This window comes from Eublepharis macularius, chromosome 1 (assembly GCF_028583425.1).
Source record: "Eublepharis macularius isolate TG4126 chromosome 1, MPM_Emac_v1.0, whole genome shotgun sequence".
NCBI classification, from domain to species: Eukaryota; Metazoa; Chordata; class Lepidosauria; order Squamata; family Eublepharidae; genus Eublepharis; species Eublepharis macularius.
The window spans coordinates 164,498,752-164,520,545 of NC_072790.1; the positions used below are offsets into that span (position 1 = coordinate 164,498,752).

The 21,794-nt window shown below is 40.9% G+C and overlaps 1 protein-coding gene across 2 annotated transcripts in view; it reads right to left on the reverse strand.

The window, feature by feature from the left end:
• Positions 1-21,794, reverse strand: part of STRN (striatin) — a 102,997-nt gene that overhangs the window by 71,385 nt on the left and 9,818 nt on the right. For both annotated transcript variants that reach the window (XM_054976673.1, XM_054976665.1), the window contains exon 2: positions 20,886-20,989. In XM_054976673.1, coding sequence (XP_054832648.1) covers positions 20,886-20,989 — 104 coding nt within the window. The remainder of the gene's footprint in view (positions 1-20,885; positions 20,990-21,794) is intronic.

Here is a 21,794-nt window from a genome sequence, read left to right on the forward strand (position 1 = left end):
TGCCACCTGCCAGCTGATAGTTTAAAGGGATCTTTAAAGGGCCACAAACAACTAACATGTTTGTGAACAGGGTCATGTTCGTTACTGTTCGTTGTTCGCGGATGGCAACGAACAATGAACAGCTTGTTTGGGTTTTTTTTTCCTGTTCATGCTCATGTCTAGTTAAGACTGAAATATATTGCAGTCTGATGGACGCTAAGAGGCTACAATATTACTATATTGTATTACTATACAACACTACTTTATATAAAAATTTCTATCTACAGTGTGATCCTAAGCAGAGTTATTCCAGTCTAAGCCCAGCATTAAGTAATGTGCATTAATATTTGTATGATATTTTACAGTATTTATGCTTTATTTTATTTAGATATTTATACCCCACTTTTCTCCCCAATAGAGATCCAAAGCAGCTTAACACATCTTACCGATTATTAAAGGGGAATACCAACAGATAAGGCAGGGGTTTTATATATTCTGTGAACTACAAGAATGCAGAATGATATGACTCTGTAACTTTCACAAAAGACAGACCCTGGACCCAAGAGACTGAGGTGGACTGACCATGTCCTACAAGGGCTGGAACGATCAGCATCAGTTAAAGGGGATAGGGACGCCCAGAAGGAGATGGAGAAATTGGCCTGTCTAATAGGATTCTGGAGAGAACGATTTCCAAAACTGTTCCCCACAGAAACACACAAAATCTCAAGAAAATTTAGTTTGTTCCCCCAAATAGTAAAGTTCATTAGCAGGGCAGCAAACAAAAGCATCCACAGACAAACTGGAGTTTGGCATAGTCAGGGAGTCCCCAAATATACACAAAAAAATTACACTGCAAATTAAAACAGTACCACAGCTCCATAAACCATTTCCTGCACAGGGAATATTAAACACACACATATGGGGGCGGGGGGGCGGGGGGCTGGCCACTGTTAAGACCCAAAGAGCTTAGACTATCCCTAAGATTTGGGTCGGAATGCAGTTTCCCAATCATTAGCCTCTTACACAGTTTCTTGCATGCCCTCAAATTGTCACATCTATTATTCTCAAGAGCAACTATACCACAGCATTTCTTTAAATACGGTCAAAGCAGAAACCAGCCAGAGAAGCAGCTTGGACTTTAGACGACCAAGGAATAAAAGGGGGTATAGCAGAGAAGCTAAATGAATTCTTTGCATCTGTGTGGAATGTTTGGGGCATGTACTGAGGATACAGCCACTATTTTCAGGAAAGTAGCCTGAAGAATTAAGTCAATTAAGTCAAATAGAGGGGAAGTTCTAGACCTATTTGTGGAAATTAAAAAGTCTCCAGGTCCTAATGGTATACAACTGAGAGTTTTAGGGATCTCAAATGTAAGACTGTCAATCTACTTGGCAGTAAACTTGTCACTAAAATTAGCCACTGTACCGGAAGAGAGAGAAACAGTGTTGCACTTACCTGTAACTGTTGTTTATTGAGGTCTTCCGTGCAGGCACACATGGGACTGTGCACGCCGATTCAGAGGTTTTATTAGCTGAAAACCACCAGGGAGCACCCTCACCTCCCACTCCACATGTGCAACCATTTTCCCGCCGAAACAGCCCCTTAGGAGGAGGGGGCGCTCCTGCCACTCTCAGTTACTCTTTCGCTGTCATACTCTCTAGGTAAGTAAAGAGTCTTAGTGGAGAAGGAAGGAGGGTATGTGTGCCTGCATGGAAGACCTCGATGAATAACAGTTACAAGCAAGTAAAACACTGTTTTTCATCTTTGGTCTTCCTGTGCAGTCCCACATGGGAGTTTAACAAGCTATTTACCTGGGCGGTGGATCTCAATGTCTTTACAGGAATATCGATTGAAGACCTGCTATATCTACTGCTGCCTTCTTTCTGTCAAGGATTTCCAGGGCATAGTGCTTAACAAAGATGTCAGCCAATGACCATATCGCTTCCTTACAAATGTCCTGGATTGGAACCCCTCTCAGCAGTGCTGCTGCTGCTGGCAACCTAGTGGAGTGAGCATGCACTTCTAGGGGGCAAGGTAAGTTAGCATACTTATAACACAGCCTTATTGCTTGTACCACCCACTTCGAAATGGTTTTTGCGTTGGTCTTTCTCCTATTGGGTCCAGCAAAACAGACTGTCACGGGCTGGGCCAGCCCAAGCAGGGTGGTTCAAGTCCAAACCTTAATGCCAGAGTCTGAGGGGAGTTCCAAGAGCAAAAGCCAGGTCAAACCGGTGGTCAGAGCACGAGATAACACCAGGAGTGAGTCCAGAGTCCAAGAGCAAGGTCAGGCACAATCCAAGGTCATTTACCGGTAGTGTCAGGTCCAAAAGTGGGCACGGAACACGGAGTGGTTGCAGGCAGTAGACACGTTGCTTCCACGCCCGGCAGTTCCTCCAGACTGGCTCTTATAGCCAGGCGTGGTTTTCAGCCAGCTGCTGGGGCTCCATCCTGACGCTACTCATCGTCACTCTCCAGCAGCTGGCGTTGGCTCAAGAGGCGAGCACTGTGCCGTCTCTCCTGCAGTTCCAGTCTCTGGCGCTGCCTGCGGCGTTCCTTGGGCGTGGGTGAACCTGGGGGGGTGGAGGCTCTTGGCTGTGCTGCACCTGTAGAAGTCCCTGGCTGAGCTTCCCCTGTGGTGTTGGAGCTAGAGGGTGCTGGTGTCTCAGCTGCTGGCTGCAAGCTCTGATCAGCCAGCAGCTGTTGCTCCTGATTGCTGGCTTCTGCTGAATCAGGGCTAGGGCTGGCTACACAGGGCTCCTCTTCTCCTGAGGAGTCCTGGCTGGCTACATGAGGCTCCTCTCCTCCAGAGGAGACCTCACTCTCAGACTGGGCCATGACACCGACAAAGAGTTGTGAGTCTACTCTATATGTTTTAGTTCAGACCATACAGAAAAGGATCGCTCCCCTAATATCTACTGTGTATAACGCCTTTTCTGCCTCATTCAATTGATCACAAAAGAAGACAAGTAGCACAATTTCCTATGATACATGAAATTTTGAAGCACCTTTCAGTAGGAAGTCCAATTTTGTCCTCAACATGACCTTTTCTGGATGGACTTTCAAGAAGGGTGGGTCAACACTCAGAGCAGCTAGCTTACTCACCCGTCTTGCTGATGTGATGGCCACTAACAGTATGACCTTCAATGAAAGCAATCTCAGGTGACATGTCGCTAATGATTCAAAAGGTTTAGCCATCAATTTTGTCAACACTAACTGTAAGGACCATTGAAGTACCACCCTTTCAGCAAATGGGAATATGTTCAGATCTTTCAAAAATAATTTAGATGTATGGTGAGAAAACACAATCTTATCATCAACTAGGACATGAAATGCCAAGATAGCTGCCAAGTATACTTTAACAGAAGAGTTAGATAAACCCTTCTGTTTCAGGTCCAACAAAAATTCCAGGACTGTGGACAATGTGCAGTCAGTAGCACTCAAGTCTCTGACCTTCACCCAGGCCTTAAATCTGTCCCATTTTAGATCATAAGAGTGCCTGGTCGACAGCCATCTGGCGTTCAGGATGACTTGTGTCACTCCTTGAGAGAGTGTCTTATTAGGGACTAAGTCAATTTATTCAACCGAGACTGCATGGATAGTCGTGAATGGAGAGTTAACCAAACCATGTGGAATACAAAGAGGCACAAGACAAGGTTGCTCATTGTCACCTTTGTAATTTATACTGATGCTTGAAGTTTTGAATAGGGACATAAGACGAGAGAATTCGAGGTGTTAAGGTGAAACAGGAGAACTATAAACTGAGAGCCTTTGCAGATGATTTGGTGTTGTTTTTGGAGGACCCTTTGAAAGGAATTGAAACTCTAATGACAAAATTGAAAGAATTTGGTGTGGTGGCTGGTTTTAAGGTTAATAAGCAGAAAACCAAAGTCTAAAATATGTCTAACCAAGTTTAAAACCAAACTAAAAATATGAAAACACAAGATCAAATGAAACTTGAGAGCAAAACAGGGTTTAAAGTTGAGAAAAACGTAAAATACTTGGGTATTACTTTGTCAAATACGAACTGTACGTTATTCCAAAATAACTATATTAAGACTTGGATAGAAATTAAAAGGGATAGGCTAAGATGGGATAAAATTCAATTATCTTTGTTGGGAAGAATAGCTACAATTAAAATGGATGTCTTACCTAGAATGTTATTCTTATTTCAGACAATTCCTGTATTGACAACAGAGACATCATTTAAGCAATGGCAGAAGGATATATCGAGATTTATATGGCAAGGCAAAAAGCCAAGGGTTAAATTTAAAGTTCTACAGGATGCAAAAGAAAGAGGAGGTTTGGGCCTCCCAGATTTGAGATTATATTCTGTGTCTGTTTGGTTTGGATGAAGGAATGGATACCGTTAAAAAATAGAAGATTACTGGACCTGGAAGGGCATGATCTAAAATTTGGGTGGCATGGGTATCTACGGTATGACAAAGTTAAAGCCAATGCAGAGTTTAATAATCATTATGTAAGGCGTGTAATCGTGAGAGTATGGAATTAATACAAACTTAGGTTTTGTTTGAAAATACCTCTCTGGCTGTCATCGCAAGAAGCTCATTTTAGAAGGGAAATGGTTAGTCCACCTAAATTGTTAACTTATCAGGATTTATTGGAATTCTCTCAGGACCAAGTTAAAATTAAATCAAGAGAGGACTTAGCAGCAGAAGGGCACGCCTGTCAGTGGTTTCCATATATGCAAATTTTGGAGAGATTCAAAATAGACAAGAGTAATTATGACTCTGAGAAACCTAAAACTGAATTTGAAATAGCCCTTTGTACAAATGATGAACATGTTATTTCTAAAATGTATAAACTTTTGTTGAGGTATGAGACGGAAAAAGAGCAAGTAAAAGAATGTATAATTAAATGGGCAAAAAAATGTGGACATGATATATTAATGGAGCAATGGGAAAATATGTGGACAAGAGGGCTGAAATTTACATTAAACTCCAGTATTAAAGAAAATTTTTACAAAATGATGTATCCTTGGTATATGACTCCTGAAAAATTGGCTAGAATGTATAAGGGGGCGTCAAATGTATGTTGGAAATGTGCTAAACAAGAAGGGACATTTTTTCATATGTGGTGGACATGTAAGAAAGCAGAGTTTTTGGTTGCAGATACAATCATTGATGCAGAAGATTTTGAAGATTAAACTTCAGCTGAAACCAGAGACTTTTCTGTTGGGAATAATGGACAGCCAGTTGGAAAAAAGTTTTAGAACACTGTTTTTATACTTTATTACAGCAGCAAGAGTACTTTATGCACAAAAGTGGAAAACTACAACATTGCCTACAGTGGAGGAATGGTTGACAAAAGTTTTGGAGTTTGCGTTAATGGCAAAACTTACTGCATTAATTAGAGAAAGGACATTAGTTAACTTCTTGACTGAATGGAAACCATTAATAGACTTTTTGCATGAAATGGATAACAAGGATTTGTTGACATCTGGATTTATGGATTAAGAAACACGAACAATAGAAAAAAGAGGGGGTTTGTGACTAACTTAGAATAAGTGGGACTCCAGAAATGATATATACTTGTTGTGGAGAAAATGGGAACTCAACTTGTGGTGTAATTTAGGGGGGGGGGTGTTTTCTTTTTTCTTTTCCTCTTAATTTTATAGATATATGTATTGTTAGTGTGTCATGTTTAGAATTGTGTGTTTTTTCTTATTCTCTGTTTATTGTTTATTATGTTATGGTGTATAGTTTACAGTTTAAATAAAGAAAATTCAAACACCGAGAGAGTGTCTTATTGCCATTACTAACCACGCTGTAAGTTTGAGTCTTGATATGTCATGGTGGAGGATCCCCTTCCATGACAATGGATTCAATTTCTCAGGGAGATGGAGTTGACATTTCAGTCTCACTAGCCCGTGGACTAGGGTTGCCTGGGCCTGTAAGGGGTCAACACAATTGCCCTCGTCTGGTCCGCCTGCATCTTGCTTACTACCCTGGCTAACAGCAATATTGGTAGGAAAGTGTAATAGAACCGCCCTGACCAATGGAGCTGAAAAGCATCTCCTAATGAACCACGGCCTTGTCCTCCCCTTGAACAAAATAATCTGGTTGTTGTGGATTTTTTGGGCTGTATAGCCGTGGTTTTGGCATTGTAGTTCCTGTGTACAATATATCTCCCTCTAAATGGCTAGTAATTAACCAGTCATCTAGATACGGATATATACAATTCTGAGTCCTCAAATAGGCCATAATCACCGCCATGCATTTGGTAAAAACATGGGGCACCATGGAAAGCCCAAAGGGCAAAACTTGATATTGGTACACCTTTCTGTCATAAGTGAACCACAGAAACTTCCTATGTGCCTCAAAAATAGATAAGTGGAAGTACATGTCCTTCAGAGCAAGAACAGCAAATCAACAGTCTGGTGTAACAAGTGTCATAACTGTATGCAACGTGGTCAATGAGTATTTGTCATGTGTGCACAAACCCATGCCATTGATCTGCTTACTGTATATCTACTGTATGATTTTATGCCGTGCTCACTTTGTGCTTTGTAAGGTAGCCACATGTCATGCCATTCTTGGCTTGCCTGAAAACAAAAGTACTAATGCTGATTTCACAGAGAAAGTAACCAGGCTGTTATCTCTGAAAATATGCGGTGCTGGCCTTGCAGCTGGAACCAAAAATGTAATTTCCCAGGGGACAGAGACTTTGCTTTCTTTGTAATCTTCTGCCGTTTCTATCCCGACTAAGCTATTGTGTTCTCACACAACTGCTTATATTTTCGCACCTAAATGCAAACTGCTCCAAGGGAGGGGGAATAGTACTCCCTATATCAATAGTGCCTTTGCTTGTGTAATCATTCCTGCTAACCTTTCCCATCTGGATGTACCCATGAATGTAATGGATCTCTGAATAAAGACCTTTTCAACCAATGAACTGGAGTGCTTGCTGTGAGGGGTCTAGGGGTATATCTGTCATGGACTGCCGCCCCTAGAACTGACAGTATTAATAAATGTGTTAAGTTCTTGCAAATCTAAGATTGTCCTGTGTCCCTCTTCTTTTTTGTCCACCATGAAGAATCTGGAGTAGAAACCTAACTTAGATTCTCCCTCAAGTATTTGCTGTACTGCTTCCTTGGCTATCAGAGCTTTACACTCAGCTTATAACTCAGGACATGCCAGTGCACCAGCCAGTGATATTGCCTCTGTGCAGGATGTGAATATCCTTGATAAGGCTGAAAACGGCACGCTCTCCCCTTATATTACAATTGTCTGAAGTGGTTCCTTCCTTGTCCTTGATGAGCGGGGGGTAACACTCCATAAGAGTGCACCGTTAGTCTGTCCTTCCATTCCCGGGAAAGATACTCATTATTTTTTTCAGAAAACAGTCTTTCCCTTGAAGGGCAAGTCTTCCATTTTGTTCCTGGTCTCCACAGGGAGTGCAGTAGCCCTCAACCAGGCTTGGCAACACCACTGCTGATGCCATGGCTCTCGCTGATGTATCAATCACGTTCCTGCCAGTATTTATCTGATGCTTTGCCAACCTTGTGGCCTCCTCCTGGATCACTTTTATAAAAGGTCTTTGGTCCTCAGGCAGTTTAGAATGGAAAGCAGCCACTTTACCCCATAAGAAAAGCTGGTATGCCCCCATCATTGCAGCATAGTTGGCATTTTTATTATCAGAACTGCACAGGCATAAATTTTCCTACTCAACACATCCAGTTTCCATCTCTCTTTGTCAGAGGGAGTGGAGTGTGTACCATGCCTCTGCTGTGTTTGCATTTCCTCCGTGACCAGCAAGGAGTGGGGAGGATGGATCGACAGGTGAGAGTAGGCACCATCCTTGGTCTTGTAGAGACTCTCCGCCTTTTTAGTAGTGGCGGGGGTGTAAGCAGGCTTAAGATTCAATGTGTTAATTAATTCTACGAATCCCTCTACCACCAGGAATGCGATGTTGGATGTAGATCCCGAGTACAAGTGCTGCAAGATTTTATCTTTAGGTTTGGGCTCTGCTGATGAGATATCTATCTCGAGAACCCTGGCCATCCTTAGCAGCTGTTCTGTGTAAGAACAAAAGTCATCAGTCGGTGATGTCTCCCCTGTCTCTCCCATTGTTCCTTCAGGGGATGTCTGAAGGTGGGCTAGGACTGTTCCTGCCCTGATAGGGGTCTGTCTCAGCCTCCAGCTCTGATAGCTGAAAGGCCATCCTGGAACTGGAAATAGAGTGATGTCTTCTCGAAGGTGCAGGTGATGATTCCCTCTACATCACTTCGGTGAAGAAAGTCTTCCCTGGGTCTATCTCATAGGTAGATGGTTCCCTTCAGTACTAAAGCCTCTAATCTCAGGAGTAATAACATTCTTCCCTTGGAGAGCGATGAGATCTTTGCCTCCTGCAAGGAATTTCTCCTTGTTCTTCGGAGGAATGCACGGATCATGACACGAAGTGACTGAAATGCGACTTACAGCAGGCTGAAGGAGTGTATGGTGGGTCAACTACCAGGACCACCTGTTCTATCCACTCCTATTGCTGAAGTGCACTCTGGAGCTCCTGTGTAGACAGATGTTTCGTCTTTTTGGTTTTCTTCCTCGGAGGCTCCTCCTCCGACATTTCTCTCTCAGTCAGATCTGACTGCATACTTGGTGTCAATGCCCCCCCCGGGTGCCTTTGACGTCGGGCGTTGGGTACCAATCGTTGGATCCAACCTCATCGAGGACCTCAGTTCCGAGTTGGATTGACGTGCTCAGGACAGATCCAGAAGGCTGGAGACCTCGAGTGAGGTTGAGGGAGCTTGGCTCCGAGGAGTCTTCAAACCCGAACAGATCAGATCCAGAGTAGTAGACCCTTTTGATAAGGTACCTCACCAAAGACTTGTGTTTGAGCTTAACAGTCATGGAATAAGAAGACAGGTCCTCTTATAGATTAAAAGTTGGTTAAATGACAAGACGTAGACAGCAGAAACAAAAAGAGTTCTCTTAACAGAGAGAAGTAAGCAGTGGAGCCCCACAAGGATCAGTACTGGGGCCAACACTATTTCATTTGTTCATAAATGATATGGAACTAGAGTGAATAGAGTACTTGGCAAGCAAATGACAGAAAACTATTCAGGATGATGAAAACCAAGGCTGAATGTGTATAGATGCCCAGGAGGATCTCCACAAATTGAGAGGGCAACAATGTAGAAAATGAAGTTCAATGTAAGTAAGTGTATGTTGATTAGGGATGTACAATTTGGGTTTGGAATTCGGTAAAAATTACCAAATTTTACCTAATTCGGTAAAATTTGGTATTATTGAACTGAATCCTGTTTTACCGAACCCTGTAATACCGAACTTACGTTTACTGAATTTATTTGGTTAAATTTGCCCACTCTGCCCTTGCTGAGTCTTCCCTTGCTGTCCTTTGCAAAGGAACAAGAAGAAAAACTGCTTTCTGCTTTTTTTGACCTGATGGGAGGGGGGAGGAGGGAGCTGGAGTGAATCAGAGGCAGAAGGAGGAAGGAGAGGAACAGGGAAGGGAAGGGAATGGAGGGGTGAGTGTGAGTGGCCAATCCTTGCAGCAACTCTCCTTCTCTGGCCAATGGGATTCTAGAAAAGTAGAATATCTTTTTTAAACTGTCCTGCAAAGAGTTAAATTGAAAGTTTGTTTGTTTGGTTCAGCTTCTCTGTGGGTGAGGTGCTTTGGTTAACTGGTTAATTTTTGCCAGTTCTTTGGAGGGGAGGCGTGTTTTCCCCTGCTGTTAGCCGCTACTTCTTTACTAGTCTGTGTTTCTGTTTTCTGTTGGCATAGAGATTTGGTTTGTTCTCTGTAGATTTTTGTTGGTTGTTGGGTTGATGTTTGTACAGGTTCACTTTTAACTAGTGGTGTTTGGGTCATGTACTTTGGGTTTCCATTTCTGAGAGTGCTGTGAAGTTTTAAAAAGTGCTTTTAAGGTAGACTAGTTGTAGGTTTTGTTGTAAACTAGCTAAACTAAATTGCTAGCTTTTAGGGATCAAATAGAGGGTTTTTTCCTTTAATAGGCTTGTATAGGGATTAAGAAGAGTTCAGGTTCTATTCTGATTCTTCTCTAGATAAATAAGCCGCCCATTAGTGCATTTTAACTAGGATTTCCCTGCCTACCTCTGGCTCCCTTGGAGCGAGGCCAGGCACCTTAGAAGTAAGTTTTTTGTTTAAGGCTTTCCTGTAGATTGGGGTTCAATTCCTGAAGAGGAATTAAGCTGCTTCCTGGTAGTGTAGTGCCACAACAAACCTAAATAGGGCCTTTTAAAAAGAGATTTCTGTGCCCATCTTCAGGTCCAGTCCCACAAAAAGCAAGCTTGTAGAATAGGTAGGTAGATTTTAAAACAAACTGATTTTTGGCTAGGTGCTTTGGGGGGTGGGCAGGCCTGTTTAACAAGGTTAATAGTTACTAGTTAGTGTAGGATCCAGGGGACAGAAAAAGGAGATCAGAGAGGCGCCCTGGGGGGAAGGCGAGGGCTAAGACTAGAGGAGGGGAGGGCTGTGGCTGTCCCCTAACCTGAACAGAGGAGGCCCTCTCCAGCACAGCTGCGTTCACCAGCCTGACTTCTGGTGACAGCAAGAGGGTTCCAAGGCCCTCTTTTCTGAGGCAGCTGCAGGAGCACCACCCCCAGCACAGATGCCTGAGGCAGGAGCTGGCCCTGGACAGGGGCCTGCTGCTGAGGCTCCTCCTCCTTCAGCTGTTGAACTCAGGGGCAGCATGAGGAGTCTTTTGGGATGGGCTTGGGGGACATGAGTTTTCCATCCATCATGCTCATCCCAGGGACTCAAAGAATGTTAGAGGAACTGGCGGAGGGACCCACCATCAGTGAGATTGCCCCAGTGTTCTCTGAGGCTTGAGCATTTGGTGGAGCAGCAGACCACCCTCACAGCATGGTTCTCTGAAAGCAACACTTGGAGGGGGGAAGGGGAGTTCAGTTGAGAGGATTGGCTCACCATTTCCCAGACAGTGGAGATCCTGAGGCCCTTCAAGGACTTCTCTGTCATAGTCTCATCTGACATGGTTACCCTGGATCTGGTCATTCCTCTGGTGCATATGCTCCAGAGTGCTATGGCCTTGTTCCTGGACCCAGATAAAAGATGTGCAAACCTGGTTCCAGGAGTGCACGCACTTGTGAGAAGGCTGCAGCAGAACATTGCGTTCCAACTTCAGACCCTCACCGAAAAGAAGTCATATATGTTGGCAATCATGTATGACCCTTGCATCAAGAGCACCTTTACCAAGTAGGCCAGAAACCTCACCAGAGTTGTGTGGGTGAGGCGTAGGCAGGCCAAGAGGGGCCTCCTGCCAGTAGAGGGGAAAGAGGAGGGACCCAGCTCTGCCTGCCTCTTCTCAGCACCAGGAGGTCCATGGAGATGGAAATGCTGTAGCATGCCCTCGGCCCCTCTGGGAACACAAGGTGCATGATGCAAGATTCAGCAGAGACAATAGTCAGGGACTACCTTGCAGAGCCCTGCAAGTTGCTGTCTCTGCTGAACTACTGGGCCAAGGAGGTGGTCTGGCTGGACCTCTCTCTCAAGGCTCTCGGACCTCCTCTCATGCTCTCTGACAAGTGTGAAGAGCAAGCGTGTCTTTTCCCATGTTGGCGACATTGTCAGCTCACATCACACTCGCCTGCTCCCTTGGAGAGTTGATAAGTTGGTCTTCTTGAAGGTCAACACGTGGCTCTTTGATTTCTCAACTCTAGACTTCCTGTGTGAATGAAGTGAGCCCTCTTTGTGGCCTGAACCCTCTGGGAGTCTATGAGGTGAGAAAAAAATGATCTTTCCAAGATTTAAAAGTTACACAGAAAACCAGCAAGAGAATGACAGTTGATTCATTTGGCACGATATGCGCACACTGCAATTTGTATTCCCCTCCCTCCCCAAACCAACAGCCTGTGTTAGCACAAATTTCTGCAGGTAATTGAGAACCAAGGTCCCAGAAATGTTGCCGTCTTGCCACTGGGATGGGAAGAGTCAGGGAGGAGATGTTATTGAAAGTAGAAAATGACACACACCGTGCGTCATCGAGGAAACCCAGAGAAGCACCCAAATGAAGCTAATGTTAACTGAACTGCACGGACGGCAATCGAAACTCCCCTCTGCCCGGAGATCAGGGGCGGGGCCACCAGCCATGTGACCATTTTCAAGAGGTTCCAGAACTCCGTTCCACTGCGTTCCCCCTGAAAAAAAGCCCTGGATTGTTGTAATATTAACTTTTCTCACTGCAGAGTTGGGAGGGATGGTTGATGTTATGTTGCTGTTCTACTGTTAACTTTCCTCAGTGCAAGGATGAATTAATTTATAACTATAAAATTCATAAGTGAGCATGTAAAACTATTATTTGGCTTATATGGAATTTAAAAGTTGTTCTACTGTTAACTAATGTAACTTTCCGAATTGCAGCAGGGGGAGGGATGCTGGTTGATGATGAAGGGTACTACTGCACAGAGAGAATTACTTCCACCTTTTGCAGCTGTGTTCAGTGAATGCCACTGTCTTGGGCTTGTGGCTGGGTACTGCTTGGTTCTGTTCTGTGGTGTTCCCCAGCAGCTGAACCCAGTGCCTAGCTGCTGTGAATGACGCTGGTTCTGTTGAGCTCAGTTGCAAGAGTGTCCCTTGCTTCAATTTGGTTTGAGTGGAATAGATGACAGTTGGTCTCCTTGCATCAGTTTTGTTATTGGCGGGGGGGGGGCATTCCCTTGCTTGAGTTAATGTCCAGTTGCAAGACTGTACAGTTATAAATTAACTTACCCCTGCATTGAGGAAAGTTAACAGTAGAATAACATAACATCTACCAACCATTGCTTCAGTTTGGTTCTTGGGTGGACCATTCCCTTGCTTGAGTTTGCTTCCCTTGCTTGAGTTTGCTTCCAGTTGCATGATTGTCCCTCCTTGCTTCAGTTTTGTTTGGGTGATTCTCTGGTGTGAGGTTGGTTCTCATAGGGAACAACGGAGAGTGTCTGGTCAGCCTGCTCAAGAGGTGCTGGGTTGGGAGGGCTTCAGTTTGGTTTTGTTGGGCTGTCTGGTGTGAGCTTGTATCTGGGAGTGTGCCTGTGGCCATGGCAGCCTTGGTCTATGTGTTTCTGCAGTAGGACTCAGCTTGGAGTTTTTTCCCACAATAGAAACAAATGGAGAGGGGGGCCATGAAGTAACCCCCCCTCAGGTCCAATCTCAATGAAATGTAGGAAACTATAGGAAACAATGGCCAAATTTTACCAAATTTGCTTTGACTTACCAAACTGAACTGGAGAATCAATTTGGTATTTGGGGAATACCATTTTTTTTTCCAATTTGGTATTATTGAACCAAATCAACTGATTTTTTTTTCAAGCACACATCCTTATTTGTCTAAACTTACTGAGACTGAGAGGGAGAGAGACCTTGGGGTCATAGAGGATAGCTTAATGGAAGTGTCAAACCAGTATAGTATAGCAGTGATATGCTCGGGATTATTAGAAAAGGGACTGAAAATAAAACCATTAATATATAATGCACCTCTACAGGTCAATGATGTGGCCTCATTTGGAATACTGTGTGCAGTTCTAGTCACCATATCTTAGAAAGATCACTGCAGAGCTGGAAAAAGGAAAGAAGAGGGCAACCAAGATGACTGATTAGGAGGTTGGAGCACCTTTGCTATGAGGCAAAGCTGAAGAGTCAGGGACATTTCCATTTAGGAAACAGACAATTAAGAATTGTTATATCAATATATCGATATTTAATGGCTGATTTTTTAAAAAAACTGAAAAAGCTCCAGTGGTGCTGGAGTGTGTGGGTGGGTGGCTGCTGGCCACTGGACCAAGGGGCTAGGGCGGGGAGAGGAAACACTGGAGAATCTGGGATTTCACAGTCTAAAAAAAGATGGCTATGGGAAGACATCATAAAAGCTTATAAAAATACGCATGGGGAAGTGAAAGTAAATACAGGGAACTTTTTATCCCTCTTCCATAATATAGAACTTGAGGGCACCCAATGAAGTTGCTGGGAAATACATTTAGAGCAAATAAAGGGGCCCCTCTGGAATAGAAACAGCAAGTAAAGCAAAGGAACAACCTGCCAGAGGGCAGAACACAATATTACTATATCTAATGCTGAAATATATATTATTGGATTTATTTTTTATTTTTATATATTACTTTCTTATATGAAAAATGCTAAGTGCTGAAAGTGCAATCAAAGAACAATAAATACCATAAATACAATGAATACAAACTATTACAAAGGTCCTTATCAACAATAAATACACTACTTAGAACCATAACAGGATGCAATAATCCTATAAAGTCCAATTTTTAAAGTCCAACTAGTGAAGACACAATGCAAAAGTACTTATAAAGGTAAGTCACTATTTCCAAATCTTTATTCACTGTTTTTTCTTCTTTTGCAGATATATGGATGTGGCTCAAACCACTAGGAAAACTTCCCAGGGATTCTCCAAGATGAAAAGGTCTTATGAAAAATTCATAGTTGCAGATGGGTGGAGCCTAACGGGCATTGCCAGCGTCTACTTCCCATTTCATGATCAAACTTTATCAAAGGCTCACAAAATAACAGAACATCCACTGTGGAAAGATATTATAATAAAATATACCGAAATAAATTCCTATGTCTATTTTTGCAAATATAAAGAAATACATAGCACATTACTGACATACAACTTTTAACCAGTCAGTCTCATGTTACCAAGTTGGTGTGGTATGGACGGAGTGGTTCCCATAAAAGGGGCATGCTACACAATACTGAATATAAATTCATTAACTTACCATCAAATATTCAATTTCATTGTTCAGACCCTTAGGTGCTAGTGAATTTAGTTTAAAAATCCACTCTTTCTTTGTAATAATTTTTGTTGTAAACCAAATCCAAGAGATGGTTTAAGTACACTCAACACTGAGAATTTAAAGACATTGCTACCAGAATGACAATTTACAAAATAAGAAACTAGAGGTGCATCCATGATTTTATTTTTAATTCTTGATTTATGTTCTTGTATTCTAATCTTTAAAGGTCTGCATTTTTCCTGGGAAGGTAGTTTTCAACATATCAACTTTTGGGTTGTTACCGTATATAAATACAGGGAGGGTAAACTAGGGGTGAGCCCTTTCAGGAAACCTACAGACAGGGAGTCATATTAGCATTTTTCATCATTCTATCCTGGCCCTTTAAGAAGGCATATTTCTATGGGCCAATATTTAAGAATCAAAAGAAATTTTACCAATAATAAGACTTTTGAAAAAGAGAGTAAGTTTTTGAGTGAGCCATTTTTGGCAAGAGGATATCCAAAACAGGTTATAGAAGCAGCCAATAGGAAAGCTGTTCATACCCCCCGTAGTGCGTTATTAACACCTAAAAACAGGGAATCCAATAGGTCAATCAGATGGGCAATTGACTACATCCCACTGTCCACTAAAATTAGCAAAATTGTTGGCAAGCATTGACATGTTGTAAGTGACTTACCAGGGTCTGCAGAGGCTCCAATGTTTGGATATCATCGCACAAGGAATTTAAGAGATATACTAGTGCATTCAAATTATCAAGAAGTTTCAGCCAAATTTTCAGAACCAATAGGGCATTTTCCTTGCAGAAATTGTAATATATATAACCTTTCAATCAAGGCATCACCTATTCTGAATCCCAGTATAAACAAACCACTCTCTGATTCCACCCTTTCCACTTGTAAAACAGCTAACGTCATATATGTGATACTATGCCCTTGCCAAATGTTATATGTAGGGAGTAAGTGTAGACCTTTAAAGATTAGAATACAAGAACACAGATCAAGAATTAAAAATAAAATCATGGATGCACCCCTAGCTTCTCATTTTGTAAATTGTCGTTCTGGTAGCAATGTCTTTAAATTCTCAGTGTTGAGGTTACTTAAGCCATCTCTTGGATTTGATTTACAACAAAAATTATTACAAAGAGAGTCAGAGTGGATTTTTAAACTAAATTCACTAGCACCTAAGGGTCTGAACAATGAAATTGAATATTCTTATTTTTTATGAATGTCATTGTTAACATGTGCTGTTCCTTTAATATTTGATGGTAAGTTAATTACCTATGAATTTATATTCAGTATTGTGTAGCATGCCCCTTTTATGGGAATCACTCCGTCGATACCACACCGACTTGGTGACATGAGACTGACTGGCTAAAAGTTGTATGTGAGTAATGAGCTATGTATTTCTTTAAATTTGCAAAAATAGACATAGGAATTTATTTCAGTATGTTTTTTTATAATATCTTTCCACAGTGGATGTTCTGTTATTTTGTGAGCCTTTGATAAAGTCTGATCACGAAACGGGAAGTAGACGCTGGCAATGCCCGTTAGGCTCCACCCATCTGCAACTATGAATTTTTCATAAGACCTTTTCATCTTGGAGAATCCCTGGGAAGTTTTCCTAGTGGTTTGAGCCACATCCATATATCTGCAAAAGAAGAAAAAACAGTGAATAAAGATTTGGAAATAGTGACTTACCTTTATAAGTACTTTTGCATTGTGTCTTCACTAGTTGGACTTTAAAAATTGGACTTTATAGGATTATTGCATCCTGTTATGGTTCTAAGTAGTGTATTTATTGTTGATAAGGACCTTTGTAATAGTTTGTATCAGGGTGGATTTGATTTAAATCAAACTGATTTAAATCACGATTTAAATCACGATTTAAATCACTAGTCATTAAGACTTGATTTAAATCATAGTTTTCTACATAAAGACTAATTCTTGCTGGTATAACTTTAGTATGCAAGTAGATGCCTGCCTTACTGATAGGTAAAGGAACTTCATTAAAGTATTCCCAAACTGGGTCTCTTTTACGGCCTGCTGCCATTATAGGTTTTTTCCTCCAAGGAAGGAATGTGATAAACCTCAGGTCATACACACAAAAGATCCAAAGACTTGTGCAGTATTGTGCTCAAAAAGTTTCACTTTCATTTTGTACTGCTTGCCCCTCCCTCCTCACACTTAGTTTCTTCTTGTGCAGATCTATTCCACTCCAAACAATCAGAAAAATATTGTTTCTATTCACTGAACTTCTTGAAACTTAGCACTGAAGGGGTTGATTCTGTCTTCATAGGTTTGTAGAACAATAGGATTAAGGTCTTTTTCTCAACTCTGTTCATGTTATAACATTTTTGCTGTGAAGAAGAGGCATGTGATCTCTGCTGAGCTGACACAAATTCAGTTTTGAGAACTGCAAAACCAAGCATCTGTGATAATATATTGTAGGCAGAGAAACTGCCCAATAATCTTACAAAAACCTCTGGAAGAGCATGACATTGTGAATGGATTAATGGAATTTATTTACCAAAAAAATTAAACATATACAGCCTTATTCTACATAATTAAAAACTAATCTTTATTTCATGATGGAATAACCTTTGGATGGTAATATATTTTCCTCAAAAAACATTTTATTTTAAAAAATCCGATTTAAATAAAAAAAAAATCCGATTTAAATAAAAAAATCTGATTTAAATTAAAAAAATCTGATTTTTTTGATTTTTTAAAAAAAATCATTGATTTTTATCCACCCTGGTTTGTATTCATAGTATTTATAGTATTTATGATATTTATTGTTCTTTGATTGCAATTTCAGCACTTAGCACTTTTCATATAAGCAAGTAATATATAAAAATAAAAAAGGGAAACACGTTTAGGGCAGACAAAAGGAAATACATCTTTACCCAGGGTCACTCTACACATGACTTCATTTACAAGTTCTACACAGAGCCAACCCATGCTCAGTAAACACACTCATCAGCTCCAGGGAATGGTTTCTATTAAAAAAGGAGAGTGTAAATGGACTCGGAAAGCTGCCACTGGGGGGAGGGAGAGTTCCTGCCTTTCTCCCAAGCTTTTTTCACTTGTGAAAAAATAGTGTGGAGGAGAGACATTTCCCCATTTCTGCTACTCCACATGGAAGTATTTTGTACACGTGAGGAAGAAGAGACACTCCCCCCTACATACACACACACTGGTTTTGCTTGGGGGGAAAAAGCTTGGGAGAAAGGCAAGCACTCTCCCTCCCGTGGCGGCAGCTTTCCAAGTCCATTTGCACACTCTGTTTTTAATAGAAGCCAATCCTCAGAGCTGACTTGTGTCTGCAGGTCAGCTCAGAGCACAGAGCACAGGTTGGCTCTGTAGAGAATTCGTAAAAGAAGTAACATGTACAGAGCACAGGTTGGCTCTGTAGAGAATTCGTAAAAGAAGTAACATGTAGAGTGCCCCTTAGTAATTAAACAATTATAGATCATTTTAAAAGGATATTAGACAGATTCATGGAAGAGACATCCATTGATGGATACTAGCTGCGGTACAGAGCAAGAAAATCTCTGAATAATGGTGCTGGGAGGCAACAGTATGGAGGGCCTCTGTCCCTCTGCCCTATTTGCTTAGCCCTCCAGTGTAACTGGTTGGCTGCTGCATGAAACAAGCTGGACTAGATGAGTCACTGGTCTGATCCCGTAGGCTTTACAACAAAACTTTCCATGTGGAAGCCCCACTGTCACTGTGTTGTATTGACCACAGCAGAAACAACAGGAAAACCACATAAGCCTATCCACACGTGGAAACCACTACTGACTAAGGTCTCTTCTGATGGTGTTCACCAACAAGTTAGCTCTAATGATGTTCAAACAGAGCTCCACTCACATCATAGATGTTTCCCAGCTCCCTCATTCAGCTGCAGCTTCTGGAATCCTACAGCCACTCTGGAGGGTTGGGGAACTCTTAGAATAGCATGGAATGTAGGTGTGGGGTTCTACAGTGAGAAGGGGAAGCAAGCAGGAACTGTGTAAACAGAAGTGCCCTTCCACTCATGAAAGAGCTTGGATCCAATCCATTACTTTCTGTAACTCAAGTGATATATACTACACTCATGTCAAAAATGATGCTATACTCTTCTTGTAGAAGCAAACAAGAAAAAAAATCTCTACATTGAAAAAAATCACTAAATTGTCTCATTACCACCAACTCAAAATCTCATGTACTCTGAATGACAATTGCACCCCCCCTCCCATCTCCTTTTATTAGAATCATGGGTCAACATGTCCAATCCAGCCCCTTTTATTTAAACTGGCCCATTTTGGTTTAGGATTAACTTCTCAAGATCACATAGCACTCTATACACAAAAACTCATATAGCAGGTGAAATAGGTCTGTGATATAAAGTGTGATGTAGTGAAAGGGAATAGAGATCTGATTTTTCTGATGTAACTATCTTTAAAAAAAATAGTCTCAAAGTTTAGTCTCAAGCTTAAAAATTTCCAACTGTGAAAATCATGGATCATATCAGAAAATGGAAACTTAAGATAAGCCCTCAATTATCTTCAATACAAATACAGACAAAATTCTATTAAACAGATAATAAATCAAAGTCTCTGTTTCAACCTGGGTGGATTATTTATCTTCTCTTGAATCTGTTTTTTTCCTTTTGGTCAACAGAATTCCTCAAAAGTATTTCTTAGTCTGAAAAAGATACTGAAGATGCAGATCTAACTAATATCAGCATCCTCTGCATGGTGAATTTTACATCAGACTTTCTGCATATTTGGCCCATGAGGATCAGATTCACTTTATTCATCGGTTCTGGAGACTGAATTGGGGTATTTTGACCATGTGTGCAGAACTCTAGAGAGATATTGATGCAGTACAGGTCCAGAACCGATGAAAAAGTTCCATGTGGAAAAACTCATCCTTATCTGTACCAATGCTGACCTCTGAAGTATTGTAATTTGACTGATCTTCCTGAGTATCTTAAGAATTTACAAAGGAGACCCTCCATGTGGAGTTGCATGATGTTCTTGACAACCGATTTTTTTTTATCATAATACATCTTTCCCCTTATTTTTTAAAACTTAAATGCCTTCAACTCCTCCCTAAAGAGTTTTAATTCTTTATCTAACAGTGTTAACTTTTGATTCATAGTTCTATCATTCTGAAACCCCATTATTCTGAAACTTTTTCATCTATGGAAAATTGCAGTTTTACCACATGTTGAAATAGCCTAGGGAGGGGGGGGTTATTTTCCCATTAGACTTAAATCAGTAATAATATTAGCTGAATTGGGGACATCATGATGCTGCTCTCAGCTTCAGCTCTTCCAAATTTCTATCAATGTCCAGCTTTTCTCTTAACTGGCCTAGAAATCTAGATTTATCACCACACCATTGTAAATACACTGCTCCTACAGAAACTGCTAGATTTTTTTTAAAAAATCTAATATGATATTTCATCCTAATCTTAATAGCAAACTTGATCTTCTGGGCACATCTGGGGGCTGATTACTTTAATTAGACGTTATTTATGCCTAAAGCCTTCTCTCAACTTAACATGCTTTAGCTACAAGCCAGCAATGAGCAGTTCAGACAACATCAGTACAACAGTCCAGGTGATTTGTCAACACTATTTTATCAACTGGTGCACTGGTCAGAAGATTAAGTGGTATTTTAAAAAGGTGTATTCGTTGCCTTTGCATTTTCACACAATCCCTTCAAAATTTTATAGTACACTTTAGAACATTAAAGTACTTATTTAAAACCAAAATTGAAACAGTCGTTACAATCTACATCTATCTCATCTTCAAAACCTATCACTCATGTCTCTCATTTGTTATCAGTGGTTTGTCAGAAGTTTTCTGCAACTAAAACCTGGAAGTGTTCCCTCTTTCTATTTCATATCAGATAAGAGCTTAAGGCAAAACTCAAGAATAATCAAAGGACAAAATTTATTTTTATATGCATTAACATCTAAACTGTAACATACAGCTGTTTTGCACACATACAGCACAAGTTATGGCATTAGTGTCTCTTGTGGGGAGGGGAATGTGGAAATAATAGGGATTTGAGGGACATTATGCTTTTAAAAAATTTGATAGGCAGTTCCTGTGATCACAATTCAAAATATAATAACTGAATATTAAGCATAGTACCTTTCTTGTTTAAGAGCATATTCCAACATTTTTATTCTTCGCACTAGATCCTTCTTCAGATTCTCTTGTCCTTTTCTTTCCCCCTGAAGAAAGGCAATTTGGGCCTGAAAAAGACAACACTTTACATAGAAATGTTGTTTTAAAAAACCAAAGCCTAGCTGCTTCCCTACAACTGTTCAATGTTAACAATTGAGAATTTTTGAAATATTTACAATATTACCTAAGTTCTTGAGGCAAAGAAAGCCCAAAATGTAAACTGTGATCCAGCATATGCAGTGAAACTCTTAGGAGTCTGCTCTTGTGATGTAACCCTCTACGAATAAAATGAAACAGAGGTCCAAAGGAGCTCTGATTCATGAAAGTTCATGCTGGAACAAATTATAATAGTCTTTAAAATGCCACTTCTGTTTAATTTTGCTCCAAACAATTAACACTGTTACTGCTTTGAAGTTACCATCTACTAATAGAATTTATGACAGTTACAAAACAATAAGGCCCAACCATCACAGGCAGTTCACAGATTTCTAACTACAGTACCAAAGAAACCTCTCACTTCCAAACAGAAATACTTGTGGATTTTTCTGTTCCAAGGTATCATTCATAGAAAGATGTCATCTGCCACTGCTGGAAACTTAAGTGGCAGGGCTTTTTGCCTTACTATTCTCAGCAGGAGATTATGTGACATTAACATGGTTAACTTTCTATTACCCTGTGTATTGACAGTTTGAATTCAGAATATAATAAACAGTTATGATGTGCACCGAGAGAGTTCCATATATTTATTTTAAGGGAGTTGTTTTTCTAGCCCATTCACTATACCAATGAAGAGAAAGCAGTCCCACAGAGCATACACAGGTGAGAATGTCACTATAAAACTGTATGGAAAGAAGTACAGCCACCACCCATCAA